Consider the following 24,247-nt stretch of genomic DNA (forward strand, 5'->3'; position numbering starts at 1 on the left):
GGAAACCGGAGTACCCGGATAAAACCCACGCAGGCATGGGGAGAACATGCAAACTCCACACAAGGAATCCGGAGCTGCAATTGAACCCGGTACCACTGCACTGTGCAGGCAACGTGCTAACCACTGGACCACCGAGCTGCCTTTCATTTTCATTTATCCAAAATATTTTATTGTTCTACATTTCCATATCGTTGAGAACTGAAAAAATATTTTTGCTCAAACATCATCAATTTATCAGTGGCATTTCAAAAGCAACACAGAAAAAAAACAACAACAATACTCTCATTTATCGCGGTAGTTTCTGCGTAAATGTATAGCATCCAGAAAGAATTGCTATATAATGTAAATACCGTACACTGACTAAAATGAACGAGCGCCAAGCTTAGCAAGATTTCTGGGAGGGGTAGGGGATAATGGAGTGTCGAGGAATATGTTTTAGATTGTGGGAGGGTCAACCCCGTGCCGTATAAATAAACCACCGGGACGCGCTACGAGACAAGTGGGTGACGCGACTTGAAGACAGAAACTTTTTCACCCAAAACGACCCGCCATGGCAAACAGAAGTGAGTCGCCATCCATCACCGCGTCTCTCTTGTTCATAAAACATACTGCTAATCCAACGTCATCTTGTCTTTAGTGACTATTGTGGCCGTGGACCCGAGATGCCGTGAGAACAACTCGGCTCACCGCACCCGAGAGATCGACCTCAAGCGCTTGATTGTGCGCAGGGGTCAGTCCTTCGCCATCTCGGTGCAGTGCTCCGGGGATGTGCGCCAATGCGCGGCGGCTTTGGACCTCCATCTTGGTGAGTAAAGCCTGATCTCGAAGTGGCTGCAGTGAGCGGGTCGGCCATTTGTCGGGGATACGTTCTCTGCCGTGGACTCGAGCGTGGATGTTTATTTGTATGAATGGCCATAGGTGGATCCAGAGGTTGTTTTACCCGACGATCATTTTCACTTGTTGTTTCTTCAGGCAAGCGAGAGGAGATCACGATTAGCGTGAAGGGGGAGAAAACCGCAAGCAGCGATTGGTGGTTTACCCAGCGGAGAGCCTACGATGAACTTCTGCTGACCGTGTACAGCCCGGCGGACGCCGTCGTCGGCCCTCACCGTCTGGCCGTGTCGCTGGTGTGCTCGGCGACCGGACGCGTGCTGGATGCCGACGCAAGGACCAAGTTCCACCTGCTCTATAACCCGTGGTGCAAAGGTGAATCCGTCACGCTCGCAAGTTGTCAACTGTAACGACTTGCATTTGGATTGTTGCTTTTCATTTTGCCGATCATGACGGATGATGGGAAGGGGGGGGGGCTGTATACATGCGTGTGTGTATGTAGCGAGGGGTGTGCGCGGCTCGGATGAAAGATCATTTGATACGCATCTCAAAGGATGCGATACGATTCAAAGACGGTTGGATTTTTGAAGCGGAGTGGTTCCATTTGCTTCGAGTCAGCGGCATCACGTTTCCGTTTGAGATGATACGTCTCCGTTCGAGGCGCATACCTGTCAACTCATACGGTTTAGCCATAGTTAATATGGATTTTGTGGTCAATCTTACGTATACGTATATGTATATATATATATATATGGCCGTATCGCACAAATCATACGGATTCTGAAAATTTCCGGGTTTTTTTTTCACCAACTCCAAATGACTCCAAAGTAACGCAGGAATACAACTCTGAACACAGTAATGCCACTAAATAGAATGATGATTCGACATTAACCAGATGTATTATGGAGATCTACAATAAATATCATTGAAAATTTCGTGCGTTTTTTTATGCGGTTATTTTGACATATAAAATGCTTTGGTATGTTATAAGGATTTTTTTTGTAGTTTATACAGGTTGGCACTCCGAAAAGTTGACAGGTATGGAGGCAGTACGACGCAAAGAGTGTCTTGCTGTCGTCTGATGCACCTAGGAATGAAAATGTGACGTTTCCTCCATAGATGTATCCCTCCAATAAAAGATGATGCAATACGTAGTAGCTCCATAGATTTGAAAATGGAATGATGACATGGATTCAATGCACTGACACATTAAATCCTAACCTATTCTAATCTTTTTTTTAAAACTATCTATCTATCTGTGTGTGTGTGTGTGTGTGTGTGTGTGTGTGTGTGTGTGTGTGTGTGTGTGTGCCACAGATGATGCAGTGTATCTTAATGATGAGTTGCTCAATCAGGAGTATATTATGAATGAGAATGGCATCATTTACATGGACAACTGGGACGCCATCACTCAGAGACGTTGGAACTTTGGACAGGTATACACACACACACACACACACACACACACACACACACGACTGGTTTGTGTGTGTCGTATTCATGTGTATCGTATATGTGTGTGTGTGTGTGCTCACAGTTTGAGGACAAGGTGATGGACATTTGTTTTGAAATCCTGGACAACTCCACTGAGGCCATAAGAGACTCGAAGAAAGACCTGAAGCAGAGATATGACCCCGTCTACGTCAGCAGGATTCTCACTGCTATGGTGATGACAATGAGGAACCCCCCCTGCCCCCCCCCCACACACACATATCTCCCCAAAAAAGAACATGAGCATTTATTTATGGTTGCCTAGAACAAAATAAGACGAGTTGCCGAGAACCCTGAGGTCAAAGTAGGACGAAAACGAACCATTCAATATGTTCGTCCAGGTGAATTCCAATCGCGACAGGGGTGTGTTGCAAGGCCGCTGGGAGGAGCCGTACTCTGACGGAGTGGCGCCTTACAGATGGACGGGCAGCGTTTCCATCCTCCACAAGTGGAGCGACGGCGGAGCCAGGCAGGTGAAATACGGCCAGTGCTGGGTCTTTGCTGCTGTCACCACTACAGGTGAGCCGTCAAGGCGTCTGGCGTTGTCGCCTTGAAAGAAGCAGAAGAAAGAAGCCTGAAAGCTGCTATTTGCATGTTGTGCAAATAGCAGTTATGAGATTTTTGTATGCTCTTCGTACAGTACTGCGCTGCCTGGGAATCCCAGCACGCAACATTACCAACTTTGATTCTGCCCACGACACCGACGGGAACCTTTCTTTGGACTACCTGGTCGATGAAGACCTGAGGATTATTAAAAAAGGGCGCTCAGACAGCTCATGGTAGGACGCAGCAAAAAAAAAAAAAAAAAGATCATCTCATTAGTTCTGATGTCATTTGTCATTCACGCGTCTCTCAAACTCTTGTTTTAGGAACTTCCACTGTTGGGTTGAGGCCTGGATGAGGAGAGATGACCTCCCACAGGGAAATGACGGCTGGCAGGTTTTGGACCCAACTCCTCAAGAATTAAGTGATGGTACAGCCCTTTTTTTTTGTGTGTGTGATCGGAGTAAGGAGATTCTGGCCATTTTTGACTCAGTCGCAGTGACCATTCGTTGCTGATTCCAATTGACGCTTCGGTGTGGGCAGCTTACATTTGACTGTCATGCTGAAATGGGCGGGGCTGAGGTCGTGGGTTGTATTCCAGTTCCGCCCTTCCTGGTGTGAGTGTGAGCGCGGATGGTTGTTCATCTCTGTGTGCCCTACGATTGGCTGGCAACCGGTTGAGGGTGTCCCCCGCCTACTGCCCGAAGACAGCCGGGATAGGCTCCAGCATGCCCCGCAACACTTGTGAGGATAAAGCCGATCAGAAAATGGATTGATGGTGAACTGGCCTGTTCTCCGAATAACATGACGATTTTACCATCATTTACTTGACCAAAAATTCATAGACATCATCAAGATTGCTTCAAATTTGATTCCGAAATGACCTTTTGGTTGTTAGGTGACTTCCGCTGTGGTCCATGTCCTGTTAAGGCCATCAAGGTGGGAAATCTGGGCATCAAGTATGACGCTCCGTTTGTATTTGCGGAGGTGAACGCTGACATCATCCACTGGATGGTCCGAAAAGACGGCCAGCATCAGAAGGTGGCTGCCCTCGTTTTCCCTCAAGAAAACCTCCTACGCATTTGACTGAAAACAATGAGCCTTTGTTTACAGATCAGAGTGGACCAGTTCAGCATCGGCAAGAACATCAGCACCAAAAGTGTTTTTGGCAATCGCAGAGACGATGTCACTCAACAATACAAATATCCTGAAGGTTAGCCAAAAATGACTCATTTTCCAACACGGACAAACAGGTCACGCACATATTTCGGCTTTGCGTCAGTTGTCATTAATTCAATAAGCGCACGTGTATACACTTCGTATGAGCCAATCATACGTTTTAGTTTTGCATATTTTAATTGTCTTGTGCCCCGTTCATCCTAAATCATCCGGGCTAGGCCCTGAACTTTTTTTTTGTGCCGGTAAACGAGTGGATTAATTAAAGCAGCAGACTACTGATGGTGTCGCGTTTTGGTGCGAGATCACTTTCCACTCAGTGTCCAATTTGCTTCCTTACTGCAGCGTGTCTTCAAATGTCACGTCACCATAGCCGCCGTTTAATTATCAAGGGCCGATTAATTTTTTTCATCAGGCACCGAGAATGCAAGAGAGGTGTACGCAAAAGCTCAGCGTGCAATCAGAGAGCCGTCCCCCGAGAGGCCGGAATCCGAGAAATTTTTGTTGAGTGTCAAACCCGGAAAACTTGTGTTTGGATCAGATGTCGACATTGTTGTCGAGGTATGGCACACAACGTATTGTTGTTTGGTATTTTTAACTTTAACGGGCTTTCCCCAAAAAACAGTCACTTTTAGACTGGCTTTTTTTTGGGGGGGGGGGGGTATCAGTTTTCGGGGGAAAATTAGTGATTGCATCAGAAACACGACACAAACAATATGAGTAATAGGCACTCGAAGAGTGAGTAAATATTTTTGGTGCACTCTGGAGATGGTCATGCACAGTCTGGCAAATGATTCCAAATGACATTATACCAAATGATTCTTTTGTGCAGTTGATGAACGACGGAAGAAAAAACGCCGACGTTCATCTGAACATGGCAGTCACGGCAGAAACGTACAACGGTATCCACCTTGGGATGGTGCAGAGGGAAACCAAGCAGATTTCTGTGCGCGCCAACCAAGGTTGTAGCACGTTAAAAAAAAAGACATTGTCCCCCCCTCCCACACACACACACACTTTTGACCTTCACCAAAATGTGTCCAGTTCACAAGGAGGTGGTGCGAGTGGGCTTCGACGACTATGTCAAGTACATCTCCGGACAGCAACATCTGAAGATGACAGCATTGTTGGCAGGTGAGGGACTGAGGAGACCCGTCATGGCCACGGGCAGAATGTCACCCGTCATGCCTCAAGTCCTTGTTGAGGTGAGCGCACGCAGGCAACATGCAACCGTGGTAATCCTTTCACTTGTAGTGAAAATCCATCCATTTTCCGATCCGCTTATCCTCACAATTCTTTGGCATTCGACTCAGCATGACTTAGATTTGTTCTTGATTTTACTGTTTGGTGCTTTCTACCGCCTTTATTACCGATTTGTCTTGTTGTTTATTGTGCATGTTAAATTGCTCCATGTACAGCACTTTGTATGCAGCGATGGCTGTTTGAAAGTGCTCTATAAATACTGTTGACTTGATTTGACTTGACAAAGGTGGCGGGGGGTGCTGGAGCCCATCCCAGCCATCTTCGGGTAGTAGGCGGGGGACACCTTGAACAGGTTGCCAGCCAATCGCAGGCCACACAGAGATGAACAACCATCTTTGCTCACACTCACACCTAGGGACAATTTCGAGTGTTCAATCAGCCTGCCATGCACCCGCAGAAAACCCATGCAGTGTAGTAAAAAATCCCAAACTCAAAACAACAACAAATTCTACATCTGACCTTTGTGTTACCAGTGACAAAGCAAACAAGTTGCTAGTTTTCTTGTGATATCTTTTTATAGTACATTTTTCATTTTACTAAAAGTGGCTCGTATCATACTTAACTATAAAATATTGAATTATACAATTAATAAAAGTCGGGCGGCCTGGGTGTCCAGTGGTTAGCACGTCGACCTCAAAGTGCAAAGGTGTGGAGTTTGCATGTTCTCCCCGGGCCTAGGTGGGTTTTCTCCGGGTACTCCGGTTTTCTCCCACATTCCAAAATCATGCACGGCAGGCTTATTGAACACTTGAAATTGTCCCAATGTGTGACTGTGAGCATGGATGGTTGTTGGTCTTTGTGGGGCCTGCGATTGGCTGGCACCCGGTTCAGGGTGTCCCCCGCCTACTGCCTGAAGATAGCTGGGATAAGTTCCGGCACGCCCCGCGACCCTTGTGAGGATAAAACAGTTCAGGAAATGGATGGATGGAGAAATAAATGCAATGCAACTTTTTTTTTTCATCCATTGACATTCAACATCACAATATATATTTTTGGGGATCAGATAATCAGTTGTCAATTCTTTTCCTGCTGCCCATTCTTTATGACCATAACAAAATGATCTAGCTACGGGCTTTTCAATCGTTCAATTGTCTCTCTTCAGGTTTGTGGCAAGACTTATCAAGGACAGCAAGCGACCTGCTCCATCTCCTTCACCAACCCTCTCAAGGTGCCTCTGAAGGGGGGGGTTTTCAACGTGGAGGGGGCCGGCCTATTGGCTTCCACTGAGGTCAAGGTGAAGTAAGTACAGACTCGATGAGCTTCATTAGCCGCCATCCTTCATTCGACACCTACAACACGTTTTCTGTCTCTCAGCTCCGACATCGGCCCCGGCCAGAAGGCGCTCGTCAAACTCGCCTTCATCCCATTTCGGACTGGCGTCAGGAAACTTCTGGTTGACTTCTTCTCAGATGGGATCAAAGACGCGAAGGGAGACGCTACGGTGATGGTTCGCAAATGAAGGAGCGAAATGGAATCATAGAAATCGAGTCGGAAGTTGAACCAGTCACCAGTTGAGTCATTTGGCTTCCGTCTCGATCGCATGAACGAGCTGTCACTCCACCACGAGGCCGTTGATTTCGTCTTAAATAGCTTGCCTGACTATAATCGTTTGACACATTTGCTTGGCGCGGGGATCTTAATCCGACTAATCTGAGATAACAAAGCCACGATCACAAATTGCGGGATTTTTAAAATGAAAAGTTTGTACGTCTGCATGTGTGCGCTTGCGATAAGAGCGCTTCTAAGTAGCCTCTTTGAAACCGGCTGTCCCTCCCGGCTCCACTGTAGTGTCTGTTGTTGTTTTCCTGATACTCGGTCAATCCAGTTGAAAGCCATAAACGCATGCTTGGGTATCTCATCGTCAACTGGATTCTTCTTCTGCGGCTCCGATGTTTCAGCCGCAAATATTCTGTGAGTGACAGCCATGTATACTAACAACGTAACTGCATTCTTCCGAGTGTAACGGTGTGACGCAAATATGCACGCACGCACAAGACCTCTTTCAGCAGCCGTCTACGCTAAGGCCGAGGCTTTCCTGCATGAGTGAACACACACAATGCGCACGTCTGAGTGGCCACCGGCAAGCGCAACGCACAGCCTCCCTGACCCACATGGCATCACATATACTAATGGACGCATTTTGATTCAGCAGCATTTTATACGATCTGTGTACAGGGTATCATCACAAAAAAAAAAAAAGTTTCTGTAATGCCCTCGCATATGGGTAAGGAGTTACCAATGCTCTTTTCAGGCTTTTAGTGAATACTCGAGAGAGCAGTTAAACACCTCCGCACAATGAGCACACTGGCGGTGTAGCTGCTGTAGACCACAGCTCACGTCCAAACCCTTGCAGACTCAAATTGAAATGGAACATTATTATTTTTGTTCTTTCCCAATTTGATTTTGCATAGGAAAGCATGAATCCAGTCCTCATTGGGTTCCTATTGATCAGCCATTTTGATCAGATGTGAAGATTTTCAACTGAATTGTTTAATTTGAAACATTTCTAGAATGTATGACTGAAGCTTTCAAAGCAAAGTAGATGCGCAACAATTTGGACATAAGTTAAACACACACACACACACACACCCACACACACAGGGGCGGGGTGGGGGGTCTGGGTAGTGATGAAGACCGAAGCTGCCTGACAACTGCATTCGGAATGCTGCCTCGCTAATTAATGAAAGCATAAACAGCTGAATACACTTCACAAGGGCATGGGGACATTTATACACACGCACACACGCACACACACACACGCACACACGCACACACACACACACGAGTGTCAAATGAATATCTGGAGGAGAAATATGAACAAGAGGAGAGCGACAGCACTGCAATGCCTTCAAAGACAACTTCTAAGAGAATTGAAAATGAGTCTGAATAAAAGGCAATGAGATGAGCTGGTGAAAGCAGGAAAAACAAAAATGCATCGTGTTAGTGTGAGAGAAGTGTGAGTGTGTGTGAACCCGCGTGTCTGATGTGTTTGTGTGATCGAGAAATGGAGTGCATATGTGAGATAAAGTGTGGATGTGAGAGTGAGCAAAAGTTGATGTGAGCGTGTGCTCAAGTTTGTGTGAGCGTGTGACAGTGCATGCTTATGAGAACCTGAGTGAGGTCCCGTGTGCACATGACAGAGCGAGTGAAACTTTGGGTGTGAGTGTGTGAAACAGATAGCGCTTGTGAAAGTTTGTGTATGAGTAAGGGCTGAACGATGAAAAGAAATGTAAATCGTGATTTAGATTTTGGCTTCTCTCGAACGTTAAAACGTGATCTTGGAAGAAAAACGTTTCATGTGCTTCGAACGGCGTGGTGCGTTTACAAGTTCCTGACATTGTGAAGGCACCCTGAATTCAATGCACCATATTGCCTGCGTCGCAGGTGTGTGTCGGATGTGATTCTGCTCACACTGGGCGTGCTGCAAAATTCAGTTTAATGCAACCCTAGTTAGGGATTGGTGAAGAATTAAACACACAACTATACGATTTCAACACATTGTGCAGTTAAGTTTTAAAACATTGCTAGCGCTAATGCTAAAATCAATGGACGACCTCTACTCAACAGGAAATTAGCATCTACAGAGGGACTGATAGTCCTTCGAATTAAATACAAACGCCGTGGAAACACATACCCGCGGGTAAGTGAGCACTACTCAAAAGCACAATTCTTCCCACCTGTTAAAACAATTGCAATTTATGATATTCTCATTCTTCCTTCATTCATGCACGGCACCACACTGCCCCCAGAGGCCAAAAGGCATAAATCGCGTTTTGTTTTTTCGTTGGTATTGTTTTACTCTTTTCTCAGTCGACTTTCTTTCTGATTTATTTTCGCTTTGGCCCTTTAAAGTCATATTAAAATGGAGTCTTCTATGAATTTTCCTTTCCTCAAAATTCAAGGACACATCGATTTACAACCCCCAAGTGCTCAGGTTAGCCCACTAAGTCAATCCCAAGACTTGTGAAAATAAGATAAAATACGCTAATGATGTAGCACGTGTGTATGAAAATGCAAGAGGCTCAAAACTCAGGATATTTCCAGGGTCATTTAGGTCTATGCATCCATTTTCTGATTCGCCTATCCCAGGTGTCTTTGGGCAGGAGGCGGAGGACACCCTGAACCGGTTGCCAGCCAATCGCAGAGCAAGCATTGACAAACAACCATCCGTGCACGCACTCACGCCTCGGGCCGATTTAGAGTGCTCCGTTAACCTGCCACGCATGTTTTTGGAATCTAAGGAGGAAAACTGGAGCACCTGGAGAAAACCCACGTAGGCACAGGGAGAACATGCAAACTCCACACAGGAAGGCCGGAGCCGGAATCAAACCTCTCCACTGTGAGGCCGACCTGCTAACCAGCCGATCACCGGACTGCCCAGTAATTAAGGTACTTTACAAAAAGAACAGCGTGTTCAAGAATAAAGTGCTGAGCGTGCGGGGATGAATGGACATGAGGCGATGATGATAGCTTTGAGTCGTTGAACTTCAGTTGGCAACTAAATGCTAAGTTTTGAAATCAATGTATGATTGTTTTAATCATACTGATTTCGGTCTCAAATAATTATGATGATGATTTTTTCCCCCCCATAATCGTGCAGTCCTATTGCCACAGTGGAAAAGAGACTCTGTGTGAGTCGGCGTGTGCATGCGACAGTGTTAAAGTTCACAAGACTGCGTCTTTACCACCAGTAAATAGCAGCAAGCTCATTTTAGTGTTGTGTGATCAGCCAATTCATCATTAAAGCTGTATGAGCTCTCCAAGATGAAGAAGCACTTAAGATTCTTTGTTTTCGTGGGGCGAACAGCTCCGCTCCTACACTTAATTAAAGCTTCCATGTGATTGCTTTTGCCCCTCGCTGTTGTGTCATTTCCCAAAAGGCAACAATTTCACTCGTCAAAGACAACCTTGCTCTCGTCTGTGTTTTTGTGCGAAAATCATTGTGCAAATACTGCAATGCACAAAGGCGGATCTCATATGCACGCCATGAGCAGCGGTAACATTTTTTAAAATGGTACTTTTACATACGTACATAATAACATTGTCCATCAGTGGAGCTCCACAGGGAAACAATTTCATCCCATTCATTTTCTATTAAAAAAAGTGTTTTTTGGGCGTGGGGGGTCATGACAACACAGTCAAAGACAAAAATACGGTCAGCAAGACATAAAATTAGACAATGACTAGTCTTTGACATCACAATACTATTAAGACTCCATTAACCCTTTCACGAACAGAGGTTACGACAGTGGACAGCTTATCATTTTATCAGCTGACAGGTTGCATAAAAGGGTTGAAACCTATGAGCCCAATATTTGAGCTATTTTGTTTTAACTTTATAGCAGTACTTAGTACATGCCCCCGGTGTTCATTCTGTATACGCGTGAGCCATATTTGTTGCATCATGGGCATCTGCTGCTAACGTCGGAATAGCGTTGTTTGACAGCCGTTACAAAAGCGCGTTTTAGCAATTTATATGCAAAGCAGACAGATGAGGAAAACATTCATTGGAATGACACACAGCGAGACGGGAGGAGATCTAATTGGACAGAAGCTCGCACATTGTGACTGCGCCAGAAATTGCTTTGTTGCAAATAAAGGCCATGGCGGATCCGCGCAACACGTTTTAATGCAAGCACACAAGATGCTGTGATCAGCGCTGAAAAAGTCTGCTTTTGCGAAAATGTGAAACGGCCAATAAAGTCTAAATATTATGCAGGAGGTGGGGTGGGGTGGGGTTGGTGAGGTTTCAAGATAAGGTCAAATGTTGAAAAGAAAGAATATAACAATATAACATTGAGAAACGAAGCCATGAGAATGAAGTCCACAAGGTTATGAGAAAAAGGAAAATGTAATTTGAGAAAAAAAAGAGTTACTAACTGAATGAAACCACAATTTCGAGAATGATGTTCAAATCCTTTAAGAAAAAGTCGTTATGTTGGAAAAAAAAGGTCATTTTACAAGATCAATTTTATACAATGACAAGAAAAAAAATGTCATGAAGTCCAACTATTAAGGGAAAAAGCCATCTTACTATAACATTTTTACATCACAATGAGAAAATGACAAAATCATTTTAATAGAAAAATCAAAAGAAAAAAAACACAGATTGCATCATAAATTAGAAAATTAACAGATTTGGCCACAGGGGAAAGTTACTCAGAGCCACTGTATTATATTCCGAGTCTTGGCGTGACGCTTCCTCGTTGTCTGAGCGTCAGATTGGATCCCTCACCTGACACTTCATCAAAAGCGTTTACGCCACAGTGGTGGGGGGGGGAACAAAGTGTCAAAGATGGCGTCCACTGGAGAGACGATGGAGTGTGGCAGCTGAAGAGCTCTCGTACATCATCTCATTCCACCTGCTGCGAAAACACACACACACACACACACACACACACACACACAGACACAGGTTTTGTGTTTTTGCAACTGGAAAAGTGGTGCGGTCTCATGAGTGAGTAGCCAGCAGATTTATTATTTGATTTGAAAGGTTGAATCGCACCGGATATGCGGGCAGCCATCTCTCGCCCAAAGGGGCTTTCCACGCAAAAGTCACGCTGTCTGACAAGGTCTTCATCATGAGGATGGCAAGATCAGCCGATCGGATGACAGCAGCAAAGGGTCCGGTTTTACTGAGGCGCGAGGTAACAAAGCAGATGTCTTCTTGTTAACCGTTGGTTGTCATCGCAGTCCTCGCGGAGCGTAACGCTACGCTAAGTGTTGGTAATTTCGCAGAGAAGTCTGCGCCGTTGTGGGAGAGATCACAGCCTTCACTTTGTTTTTTGTTTTTAAATCTTACTCTATGGTTAAAAAAAAAACTAATACTAAAACTATTTAAACAGTCAAGTAAAACAAAGCGATTTTGACAAAATATAAACTAAGAAAAACAAAAAAACCTGCTCTGAAAAGTGATTTTCAAAAACAAAAGCCAAAATGTAAAAATAAATAAATCACTGCATCCTGCGGTATCGTTTCCCTGCAAGTACCACAAACAAAATTATGATACTGTCACTCCGAGTTTGGTTCACGCGAGTCACTGTCACATTTTTCCCTTTGAAGTTGAGAGGGTGTCACGCGTTTTTTCGGCTTGCTAGTTGAAGGGAAATTTGTTCAGCATCCACCTGGAACCGAGTGGGATGCTTTGACATTCAAATCGCAGCGTAAATGATGAGGATTTTTTAAATATCCAAGAAAAGGACTGGCGTGAATGTGAAAAAAAATCATTTAGTATTTGCAAAATGATCAAAATAAAGTATGGACACTGGTTTTACACATTAAATTCATGTTTCACCAAGATAAATACTGCTCAAAATAAATTTATGTTGCTGGAAGATTATTTTAATAAATGCAACCAGTTCATACGTATTTATAATTTTTTTTTTGAAAAGATGAATCCTTGAATCCCGGATACAAGCGGCCGAAATGAGTTTTCTCCGCAGGGTGTCCGGGCTCTCCCTTAGAGATAAGGTGAGAAGCTCGGTCATCCGGGAGGGGCTCAGAGTCGAGCCGCTTCTCCTCCACATCGAGAGGAGCCAGATGAGGTGGCTTGGGCATCTGATTCGGATGCCTCCTGAGCGCCTCCCCGGTGAGGTGTTCCGGTCATGTCCCACCGGGAGGAGACCCCGAGGAAGACCGAGGACACGCTGGAGAGACTATGTCACCCAGCTGGCCTGGGAACGTCTCGGGATCCCCCGGGGAGAGCTGGAAGAAGTAGCTAGGGAGAGGGAAGTTAGGGCTTCCCTGCTAAAGCTGTTGCCCCCGCGACCCGGCCCCGGATAAGCGGTAGATGATGGATGGATGGATGAATCCTTTTTGCCTTTTTTTCCCAGTGTGCTTTTCATTGTTTTGGCCTGAGCACAAAATGGGAAACAGGCGAATTCTTTCAGCGAAGAACGGCGACATTTTAAGGCAATGTGAATTCACTAGAGCTGAGATGGTAAATATACCGGTATTTGCCGTTTATGGTAAATTTGGGGAGAATTCAGCGTTGTGTCACTGTTAAGAGCACTCAATGTCGCAGTATCCAATCTGCCTGAAATAGAAGCTAACGGCAGAATTTTGTAAGTAAGAAATCGGAAGATATCCAGTGAGACGAAAAAAAGTTGTCCACAGCTCTTCTTGTTTGTTGGGCTCATTAATGAATGAATCAAGTGCATCTCTTTTTAGCTGCGCATCATATATGTGCGTGTGTGTGGGCGGGGGGTACCACACAGAGAAGAAGGCGCTCGTGTTTATTCATGAAGGCTCTAAAAATACAAAAAGTTTTGCTGTTGCCGCTGCTTTACGGCACCCGTGTCAAACTGAGAGAACATCGCAAACCTTTTTTTCCCCCTCTTTTTGGTCGGATTAACGCGAACATGATCAGACAGGAACTTGTCTGTTGCTTTGTGTGTGTGTGTGTGTGTGTGTGTAAGAACAGCTTGGCAGTCATTTGGATGTTGAACACACATGCCTATGCACACACACACACGCACACTCTCACACTTGCAGATGTAATACGGAGTGACTCGCGGGATCAGAGCGCTGTGACGGAGTGAGTGAAGAGGGGAATGTCTTTAATGTAACACCTACTCATCTACATCAGACACACGTCAAAGGCAACGACGAGACACACACAAACGCGCGCTCATATGCCGCTCCCAAATCTTCCTCATTGGCAGACATGGAGGCGATTCTTGTGCTTCATCAACGTGGATAAAAGATAATGACGGCTTTCCCGCAGTGGTGATTACATTGACATAAGAAACAATGATTTCAAATAGTTTTTCAAGGTAAATAAGCAGTAAGGCAACAGACGAGGTGCAAAAAAAATAAAGAAATACAAATATGGCCGTTGGCATGTTTCAGGTTCAGATGTCGGCTCCTGCCTTCCTTCTTGTGTTAGAGTTTGCACATTCTTAACTAGCCTCAGGATTTCCGCACTATGAGGCGCACCCAAATGCATTCAATTTTCCCAAAGGCCGACAGCGCGCACAATAATCCGATGCGCCTTATATATGGTGTCACAGTCACTTAATATTCCCTAATTGAGTTGTTTCCCTGTTAGTGTTCCTATGCTCTCTCGTGGTGATTATTAGCGGGAACCAAATGTAAACTAAAATGGTTCTTCTCGACACTAATTGCCGTGTGCATTCGCCAACACACACTCAGACAACTACTTTGTGAGCTCTGCGCAGCCATTATCAACCAAAGAAACTACCAAAAGCATAGCACTGACTAAACAAAGGAAAAAGGAGACAAGCAAGACTTCGAAGGATGTTTAGCCCCTTGTGGTTTATGTGCCCTTTAGTTGAATCAATTGTCTTCATAACTTTCCTTTATTGTTTTGTAATGCCATTTGTATTTCTATTTTTCATGTCCGTGACTGTGGCCAGCTGTCATGGCTTTGTTACCGCTGCAGTGATTGTGAAGACTCCATGTAAATAAAGCTGTCGTGTATATAGTAGTGTATTCCCTTTAGTGTGGCTCCATCTCGTGGAGGCATAGCGCAACCGCAGCCTCTTTAGCTTGTATTCTCTGCGCCTTATTCAGTGCACCTTATATATGAAAACAATTTTAAAATAGGCCATTCAATGAAGGTGCGCCTTGTAATCCGAAGCGCCTTATAGAGCAGAAAATACAGGAATCCGACAGAGACAGAGTTTGATGAATTGCCGACTAATTTGTCCAAAGGTGTAAATATGAGTGTGAATTATTATTATTATTTTTAATAATGCAATTTGTTGGCAACCGGTTCCGTCTCTCACCCAAAATCAGATGTGGTGGGCCTTACTTTTACCCGTAACCCTAATGAGGGCAAGCGACAAGTGGATCGATTTTGCCATTTAATTTAATTAAGGTCAGGCAGGCGGTATTGTTGTTATTGACCTTTTTCTAAATTACTTAATGAGTTCATTCCAGGAAAACCCACAAAACCAATCACCACCAAACTTTTTGTCACTCTCGAGGCCTTGCAAACGGCAGCACAAGGGCAGGGAAAATAGTGAATAGTAATCCCACTGAATCGATCCAAATCGACAACTTGCACTCAAAAATGTGCCGTTCTTGAATCGTTTCACACCCCCACATTCGATGGACTGCGAATCGTCTTCTAACCCTTTCGTCTTTTAACCCTTTCATACACCATGTCACCTGATAACATGATACGCTGTCCGTCCACTCTAGTAACTGCTGTCCCTGAAAGGGTCAATTCTCAATTAAAAAAAAATTCTCTTAATGGCCATTCCTAATTTTGGACAATCCCAAAAGATTTACCTTGCCGGAGGTCTGTGACTCTCCAGAGTGACTCTCGAGTTCTGTTTAAGAACTATTACGAGGGCGCCAATGGTCGTCTACGTTCAGATTAAATCCAAGTGGCCTTTTTGGCCTTGGGGGAGGCCTGAGCTCACCCATTCCCGTTTTGACTACACCGGGTTCAAGCTAATAGCACCTGGAAGACGATTGACACAACGTGTGACCATCCCAAACATGTTCTTATGGATTATTTGGCCTTGCAGCTCATTGTCGGGTTCCACTTGGGTGATCCACTGTTGGGTCACAAATGCCTCGGGGGGGCCGCAGCATGACTGCAAATTGGCTCGGACAGGCTGCAGTGCGGAGCGAAGGTAGACACGGGGACTTGAGAGACACGTTGCATGTTAATGCGGGAGTGTTCAATAGTAGTTACCCATGTAATGACTACGGCATACGCGCACCTTCCACCTTTTTTTTATTTATTGTTCTCAGCGGTAAAACAACCGCAACGGACGGCCGGGCAAAGCCATTCCTCTGGTTCAGTGCTTTTGACACACATGCATGCAGACCCTCATGAGCGCAGACAATGACCCGCGGTGACTTCAACCTGCCATATGACCTTTTAATACACACTGTGGGAATGAGACAGCAGAGTGGAAGAAAAGGGAGCGTCGTAGCACATAATGGAAGATTCAGGCATTTTCTTTCATACAATTGCTCAATCGTCAAAGTTCTCTCTCTCTATAGATATTTATACACACATCCATCTATTTTCCGATCCGCCAGCCGCGCTCAAACTCACACCTCGGGACAATTTGGAGTCTTCGATTACCCTGCCATGCATGTTTTTGGAATGTGGGAGGAAACCGGCGTACCCGGAGAAAACCCACGCAGGCACTGTGAGGTCCAGAGACTCAGAGAGAGCCGTGAGAAAGTTGCTGCCCTTTCCAAAATAGTTTCTTCCAAACATATTAAAGATGTCGAGGATTAGTAGGTGTGCGCCGCTTGGCAGGGAAGCGGTTTTCCGTGCTTTGTTCAAGGGTACCACCGGAGTGGGTGTCAGGTCGGCACGATTCTTTGCCGCTTAACCGTCGCGACCCAAAACGACTACAAAGTTGTGATCTGACGCCAGACATATTTTCCATTCGAGCACGCAGTCACCGGAGACGATGGATGCTTTGAAAGCGTCTGCCCTTTCGCAAACACTCTCTCAAAAAAGAGCTTTGGATACTAAAATCTTGCTTTTTGTCTTGCTTTGCCGGGAAACCATTTTGTGTGCCTTACTTGAGAGCCCGACCGCTTTGAAGACGTCTGCCCTTTCCCCAAACACTTACTCAAGAAATAACGTGTTCCGAGCTTCAGGGCATCGCAGTTTTCAACACCTTGCTCAAAAGGTAACACAGCAGGTCCACCTCACGGTCGAATTTTTTTCATACAGTCTCTCAAAATGGCGAAGGGGCGAGAAATTGGTGCGTGTGTGTGTGTACTAGGATTCACCCTTTCCCGAACCTTGCCCGAGGTTCATCGGCACTCGGACAAAAATTGAAGAGCGACGACCACGAAGGGACTCGAGACTTAAGTCTTCTGATCGGATTCCGTTTCGACACGCGGGTCGCTTTAAAACCGTCTGCTGTTTTGCAGACGGTTTCTATCACCCCGCAAGTCGTCTGCTATGAATGTGAAATACGTGGAATATTGAAACGCAATCATCTTTGCCATTCTTTATGAGTAAATCCGTAAATATGACCATCTGGTTACATGGATGGCGGTCGTAAAGGCGCAGAATGCACGTCTTGTTTCTCGTCTCCCGCGGCAACAAAGGAGCAGAAATGAGAAGTCCAAATCTGCCTCTCTGCTTTGCGTTGTTGATGGAACAGCGAGCGGCGGTGACGAGGCATCGAAACACTAATTACGGACTATTTCCCAGCCAGGCGGGATTGCGCCGTAATTTGTGGCTAAACGCAGATCAATTATATTTTCGTCTCACCTGTTGTGCTGAGAAAAAGGCGCCATTGATGGAAAAAGGAGAGGGTCGCTCGCACACTCCTCATTGGGGAGATAAAAACGCAAGCTTTACAACAAGGTCAATGGCGGCCGGCTTTATCTCCATCGCAGGCCATCGTTTTTCTTCCTCCTTGGCTTTGTCCTCGGTGACTTCTCTCTTATTTCGCCGCCAATTTCGACCAATCAGCCTCGCCTTGGAGCTTTGTCTGCTTGGTCACATGACGCGAAGGGAAAAAACAAAAAACACCTGACGAGGACGCAATCGAATTTGAGCATTTTCCTCCTCTTCCGATTAAAGTCAGCAGAAGCTCATTTGTTTCTGAAAGATGATCCTGAGCGATTGTCCTCTGGCGTGGTTCTTCGAAAACCATTCGCCTGACAATCGTGACTGTTAAACCTGTTCAATAATTCCGATTTCAAATCCATTCGAACTCTTCACTGCCGCTCCTTTTTCCCAATACGTTTTTCCCCAGAATTGATTTTACATTTTGTTGCATCGTGTCACTGCAAAGCGACGCTGCCAAACGTTGTCATTTCTTTTTATTTTGTATGAGAAAGGAATCACTTTTTGACAAATTTATGTTGTTCACTCTCTGTGTCTGTTGTGGCCAGTGAAAATCGACAAATATTTACAGCTAACTTGCCTTAACACAATCATGACCTGCAAGTGTGTGTGTGTGTGTGTGTGTGTGTGTGCGCGTGTGTGTGTGTGTGTGTGTGTGTGTGTGTGTGCGCGTGTGTACGCTCGTGTGCAGGTGCATGTGCAAGCTTGTTGGAGAAGGTGTTGGGCATTAAATTGAGCGATGGAGCGCTCCTATTGATTTCCACAGTAGAGGAAAAGTAATCTTCTCTTTGCTGGGATCCAAGCTCGTGGGTGTGTGCTTGTGTGCGTGTGTGTGTGTGTGTGTGCGTGTGCACGTGGCGATCCACTGAGTGATTGAAACACCGGTCAAAAACAGTATTAAAGATTTTTTTTTTTATAGCCTCCCTCTCGTCGATACCGGAGATGTGCACTATATCCTATTTTGCCGGTCTGCCCACAGTCTGCGACCTGGGTTCCTTTCCTTCATCGTCCCTCGGTCCTTATTCATATAATAATCGTCCTCCGTCCCTGTCTGTCCTTGTCCTTTTAAAGATCATGTTCTTCTTTCATGACATTTGAAGGGAATCTCTCCCCAGGCTAATATGTCCTGCCACGTCGATCTATTTTGACGATTGAGTAACACACACACACACTACCTGATAATCCATTACCATGATCTACTATCGACATCCGACAATCTGGCCTTTGCTGACTTTGATCGGAATAGGAGTAAAATGCCGAACTGTGGCCAAAGAATTTGCGTACCCTGCTTTCTTCCCTGTCAAATGCCTCGAGACAACCATCATAATTGTCAATGTAAAGTATAAGTTGCTTTGCCCTTGTCTGTGTAACGGCGGTGCTCCCAAATAAATCAAGCCAGGCATGTGTTTTCAGTTTTTGCAGTTGCTTTCAGAGATAAAGGCAAGCGCGCCAATGAAACGTCATCCAGGTACAACCCTTTGACGACGTGATTTATCCGGTCGTTAATAAAGCGGTAAGGCCGATTGTTATTTATATGCACATCTGTTCTTGAAAGTGTGGACAGCTGTTCATGTTCAGACTGCTGTAAGTTACCAGGGATATGTCGTAGTTCTGGACTTCAAAAAAAGTCTGCTCTACTCAGTAATGATTTTAGGTTTGACCAAATGGTCTGGACCAAGCAGAGGAGTCGAATTTGCATTGATCCTAACCAGCACAAAATCCGAGCATGTTCCCAACGTGAAGCGCGTTAAAACACGTAAGATGATGAATTGACATTATTAGCACAACTAACATTAGCCTGAAGCTAGTTAGCAGCCCATTTGCACCAGATCTTATGCAGAAAACTTTTAACCCTTTTCTTGCACCCTGTAACCTGATAATACGATAAGCTGTCCATTGCTGTAACCGCTGTCCCCGGAAGGGTTAAACTTCCGATTCAATTTATCAGCTAGAGAGACACATTTTGTACGTGTGACAGGACTAACATTGTTGGCCAGTCTCACACTTTGTCTTGAAATTCTTTCATCATCGATGACGAAAACAATTAAATATTAATCTAGCGATAGGTTTATAATTGAGGGTGTTTCAAGGCTTTACGTCAGGTGTCGTATGCGTCTGCCTCTGACTTTTGCTCAAACTCACAGGCTCAGCCTTTTTGCCCGAGCTTCAATATATTGGGTCTATGACGTGGTCTTTATTGGGCATTTGAAGAGACAGCCCGCTACACGGATGTCATGTTCACCGAGGAGACCCGTATTCACCTCACGTTGGATTGAAATGGGGAAAATAAAATCAATTCAATGCCCATCGAGATCGAGCACAGGCACATCGCAGCTCTTTTGCATTTACAGAGTTCTTTATCAGTCTTGCGAAGAGACTAAAATGCCAATCATCCATGACAGCATGATGCAGAACAATTTCAGACTGAAATAGAAAACGGCTCTCAGGATGTGTCGGTGCCATTTGCTCCGCCGCTCGTTGTGTATGTAATCAAAAGAAGCCGTATAGACAGACACATGATTTTACAATTTGTAGGGTTTTTTTTTTCAGTCTTCTTTTATGTTGATTGCCAGAGTTTTGATTATCCGGCTCACCGTGTGAATACAGGGCAGGCTCGTTTGTGTGATTGCCAGTCAAAGCAGTTAATCATATTCTGAGACACGACAGGCTGTCACTCTTCTTGCCGATTTGACGGCACAACTGTGCGTGGAAAATTGGCCATAATTGACACTGAACCTTTAGGCGCAGGAGTGATGGGAAACCTTCCACACCACGTTAACTAGCCAGACCCCAAAACTAGCACCCCCCAAAAAAACCCAACACTTTTTCAGGGTGATAATGTTCAGAGCCCAGCGGAACACAAGCTTGGTGGTTAGCATTTCTCCCTCCCAGATTCAAAGTTGTAATCTCAGTTTCCATGTTTTCTCCATCGTACTCAGACATCCTCCCACATTCCGGTGACATGCATTTGAGAATCCTTGAAGACTTTAAATTGATTTGAAATCGGCACCTACAAATCTGGAAACCATGGCAGTCAGTTGGAAAAGAGAGTGGCTTACTAAATGACGTTCATTTGGCACACTCACAACCCCGTTGGGACACAAGGCCCAAAGCCAGAACCTTTGCAAGTCACGAGCGACTTGCTCTTAATTTTGATTTTAAAAAGTCACTGACATTTACATTTTTGCACAAGCTTTCTGATTCCTGTGGGGTACAGTTTAATTTAAAAAAATACTTTAGCTAGCACTATTCTGTTATTATTATGCCCTACATCTTAATCTCATAATATACTGTAAATGCTCTGGTTTTAGCCAGACACCGATAAGTGTCGTGGCGCACGAATCTGACTTCAGTGCAGCAGACTGATTTCAGCTTCCACTCAATTTTAGTATAATCCAGACGGGATTGGCTCTAGATCGCCTCAATTTTGAGGTAGAACCACCACATTATTTTGATGCATATTTTTTAAAAAAGATTTAATTGCCGTTGGGACAAGCCGAAAGTCAAAACAAATACAGTTATTGCATGTATATTTTTAAGGGGCGTGGCCTATTCGGTTATGTCTAGAACTCGACCCGTTTCTCCTGATGTATTTCTGTGTTTGACTGCTTGTCACGTTTACTTCAGTGCATCAGCGACCAAGGCTCACTTTTATTTTCCCTTCCCTCTCGCGACGGCATATTTAGCCACACGTCTGGCGCATTCTGCAGTGCTCTTGAGTGGTTTAGGTCCTATCTAGCTGACAGAACCTTTTGTGTCAGCCTTGGCTGCTCAGAGTTACACACTGCTCTCCCATGTTATGTGGTGTTCCACAGGACTCAATTCTGGGGCCTCTGCTGTTCTTGCTGTATCTGCCCCCATTGGGTTCCATCTTAAGGAAACATGGTATTCCCTTCCACTGCTATGCAGATGACTGCCAGATCTATGTCCCACTGAGCAAGAAAGACACCTTCTCATTAAGGCCACTCCTATCCTGTCTGGAAGAAATCAAAACCTGGATGGCACAAAAAAGACAGAGGTGATATTGTTTGGTCCCAGTGGCCCTTGTACATTCCATCCTGTAGACTTGGGCCCCCTGTCTCCTTATCTGAAATCAACGGTCTTAAACTTGGGCCTTAAACTGGACAGTGATTTCAAACTCAATCGGCAAATTGGTGCCGTTGTTAAATCCAGCTTCTTTCACCTTAGACAGCTGGCCAAAATAAAACCTCTCCTCTCACATGAACACTTTGAGACAGTAATTCATGCCTTTGTCACATCCCGGCTCGATTACTGCAATGCCCTTTACTTTGGAGTCAGCCAGTCCTCCATTAAGCGCCTTCAGCTGGTCCAGAATGCCGCTGCTCGCTTCTTGACTGGTACTCGTAAGAGGGAGCATATTACTCCTACTCTGGCATCCCTTCACTGGCTCCCCATTCATTTTAGAGTTATTTTCTAGATCCTCCTCTTTGTTTTCAAATCTCCGAATAATCTCGCGCCACCTTACCTCTCTGAGCTCATCCGCCCCGACACACCTGCCCGGCGCCTCAGGTCTGTGGACCAGTCTTTGTTAGAAGTCCCAAGAACTAAACTGAGGCTCAGAGGGGATCGAGCCTTTTCTGTTGCTGGTCACTCTCTCTGGAATGACCTGCCAACTGAACATTCGGCAAGCCTCCTCGCTGCCCATCTTCGATGCCCTCCTCAAAACTCACTTGTATTCTTTGGCGTTCGACTCAGCATGACTTAGATTTGTTCTTGATTTTACTGCTTGGTGCTTTCTACCGCCTTTATTACTGATTTGTCTTACTGTTTATTGTGCATGTTAAATTGCTCCATGTACAGCATTTTGTATGCAGCGATGGCTGTTTGAAAGTGCTCTATAAATACTGTTGACTTGACTTGATTCTTTTATTAAAATCAAATCATCTCGTTTATTTTTCTTTAAGGGTAATGTTACAAAATGAGTTTAAAAATGATATTTTGAGATTAGTTTGTTGTTAACGCTTGATTTAGACTGTTGATATAGGCAATTGAAAACATTTTAGGCAAAGTGGGGATCAGTTACTTATGTTTTTCCTTACTTGGGCCCCGTCCCCAACCAATTACTGAATTACACTCTAGGCTTCCCACCTTTGAGTGCAGACACAAACCTGCTCTAGTGACCTCTGTCACTAGAGGTCGCTCTTGTAACTGCACAACGTATGCCAAACCTTTCCCATCAGGCATGCAGAAAACAAAGAAAAAAAGCTGCCAGCAATTCAGTTGAGCAACTATGTAGGAGCACAATTAGAAGATGTTGTGACTTTTGCACCTTTCGGGGAACTTTTCAACCCGAGGAAACACGCCGGCTTACAGTTTGCCTCTGGGAGATGTTTACAGAGTGTCTCACTTTAATATCCACAGAAGTAGACATATAGCCTTGGAGTCACACGCGCACACACTCACTTACAGTGTAATGGAGGGCTGACAGTGGGTGGATGAGAGGAAAAATGCCTGGAGGAAGATGAAGACTCGGATGCGTAGACAAGGAAGAGCCTGAGAGGAGATTAAGAGATGAGACGGAGCCTCCTGTAAAGGTGAAAGTGCACACAAGTGTGCAAGGTGTGTGTGTGCGCGTATGCATGGTGTGCATGTGTGCGCGTGAGTAGTGATCTGTACGAAAGCCGTGAGTTAAAGAGGCAACAATTTAACGGCGGCAAATGATGGTAGAGGAGGAACAAGAGCTTGTTGGCTTCAGTGAACAAGTGGGGAATGACAAAGAGAGTCATAAAGGCCCACGCGCACACGCACGCACACTGAGGAGTGGGGACAGGTGAAGCGCGGCATGAATAATGGAAGGAACGGCAAGCGAAGAAGAGATACGGAGCGCCGGGTAGGACAAGAGGCCAAGTAGAGGAGGTGAAACGCATCACACTTGACAAAAAAAGAAGTGGGACCACCTGATCCTGCGAGCTGTATAAGACAGACAGATGGATGTACTGTACACTTATTTCTGTCTCAGCTCCTCGCAGAGGATAAAGACTATATGACTGTGATTCATGTTATGTTTACTGTCTAAATGTGCTGCTGCACCCTTTATGTTCCCATATCAGTTGCTTTAAAGGGTTATATAGGTTCTGCATTATGTGTTAGCATTAGCATTAGGCTCGTGGACTAAAGAATGTGTGTTTTATTTCAATACAAAATTGTGTAATTCAACCAGTTTGATGTTTTGTTGGATGGCAATTTTGAGGGGCATTAATACTTTTTTTGGAAGAAGAACTGGTCATGATTTGATCCTGTGTTGTCAAGTCAGAAGAGTTGTGGTCACTGCTACCTTACAGATGCTCGTATCTCAAGTTCCCGCAAGTCAAAAAAAAAATCTATCAATCTGTCTATCTCAAAACACTTAAATCCGGTCACCTGTTTCTCAAGGCACCACTGTAGTTTGCTGGCTGTGGGCTGCAATAGCAGAGCTGCTCCAAATTCCTTGTGTCTTTTACGACATATTTACCAATCGAGATGACTTTGATTCTGAATTGATGGGTTTGTCTCGTTCATGGACTCATTTTCTTCATGGAACTTGTACGAATAATCCAATCTTGACTGATATAGCACAGACTCATTGAAGTAAACAGTTCAAGTTGACCGATGCTGCAGTTGGTAAAAGTGAGTGTGAAA

The 24,247-nt window shown here is 44.9% G+C and overlaps 1 protein-coding gene across 1 annotated transcript; it reads left to right on the forward strand.

The window, feature by feature from the left end:
- Nucleotides 1-389: 389 nt before the first annotated feature.
- Nucleotides 390-7,157, forward strand: LOC127613607 (protein-glutamine gamma-glutamyltransferase 2-like). The gene is made up of 15 exons (XM_052084714.1): nt 390-563; nt 638-805; nt 973-1,206; nt 2,149-2,267; nt 2,369-2,497; nt 2,664-2,841; nt 2,963-3,101; nt 3,192-3,295; nt 3,764-3,906; nt 3,979-4,078; nt 4,457-4,602; nt 4,874-5,003; nt 5,086-5,246; nt 6,407-6,543; nt 6,619-7,157. Exons 1-15 carry the CDS (start codon nt 551-553, stop codon nt 6,761-6,763), a joined length of 2,046 nt encoding a protein of 681 aa, XP_051940674.1. The 5' UTR covers nt 390-550; the 3' UTR covers nt 6,764-7,157.
- The last annotated feature ends 17,090 nt before the right edge of the window (nt 7,158-24,247 follow it).

Source organism: Hippocampus zosterae, chromosome 13, assembly GCF_025434085.1.
Source record: "Hippocampus zosterae strain Florida chromosome 13, ASM2543408v3, whole genome shotgun sequence".
NCBI classification, from domain to species: domain Eukaryota; kingdom Metazoa; phylum Chordata; class Actinopteri; order Syngnathiformes; family Syngnathidae; genus Hippocampus; species Hippocampus zosterae.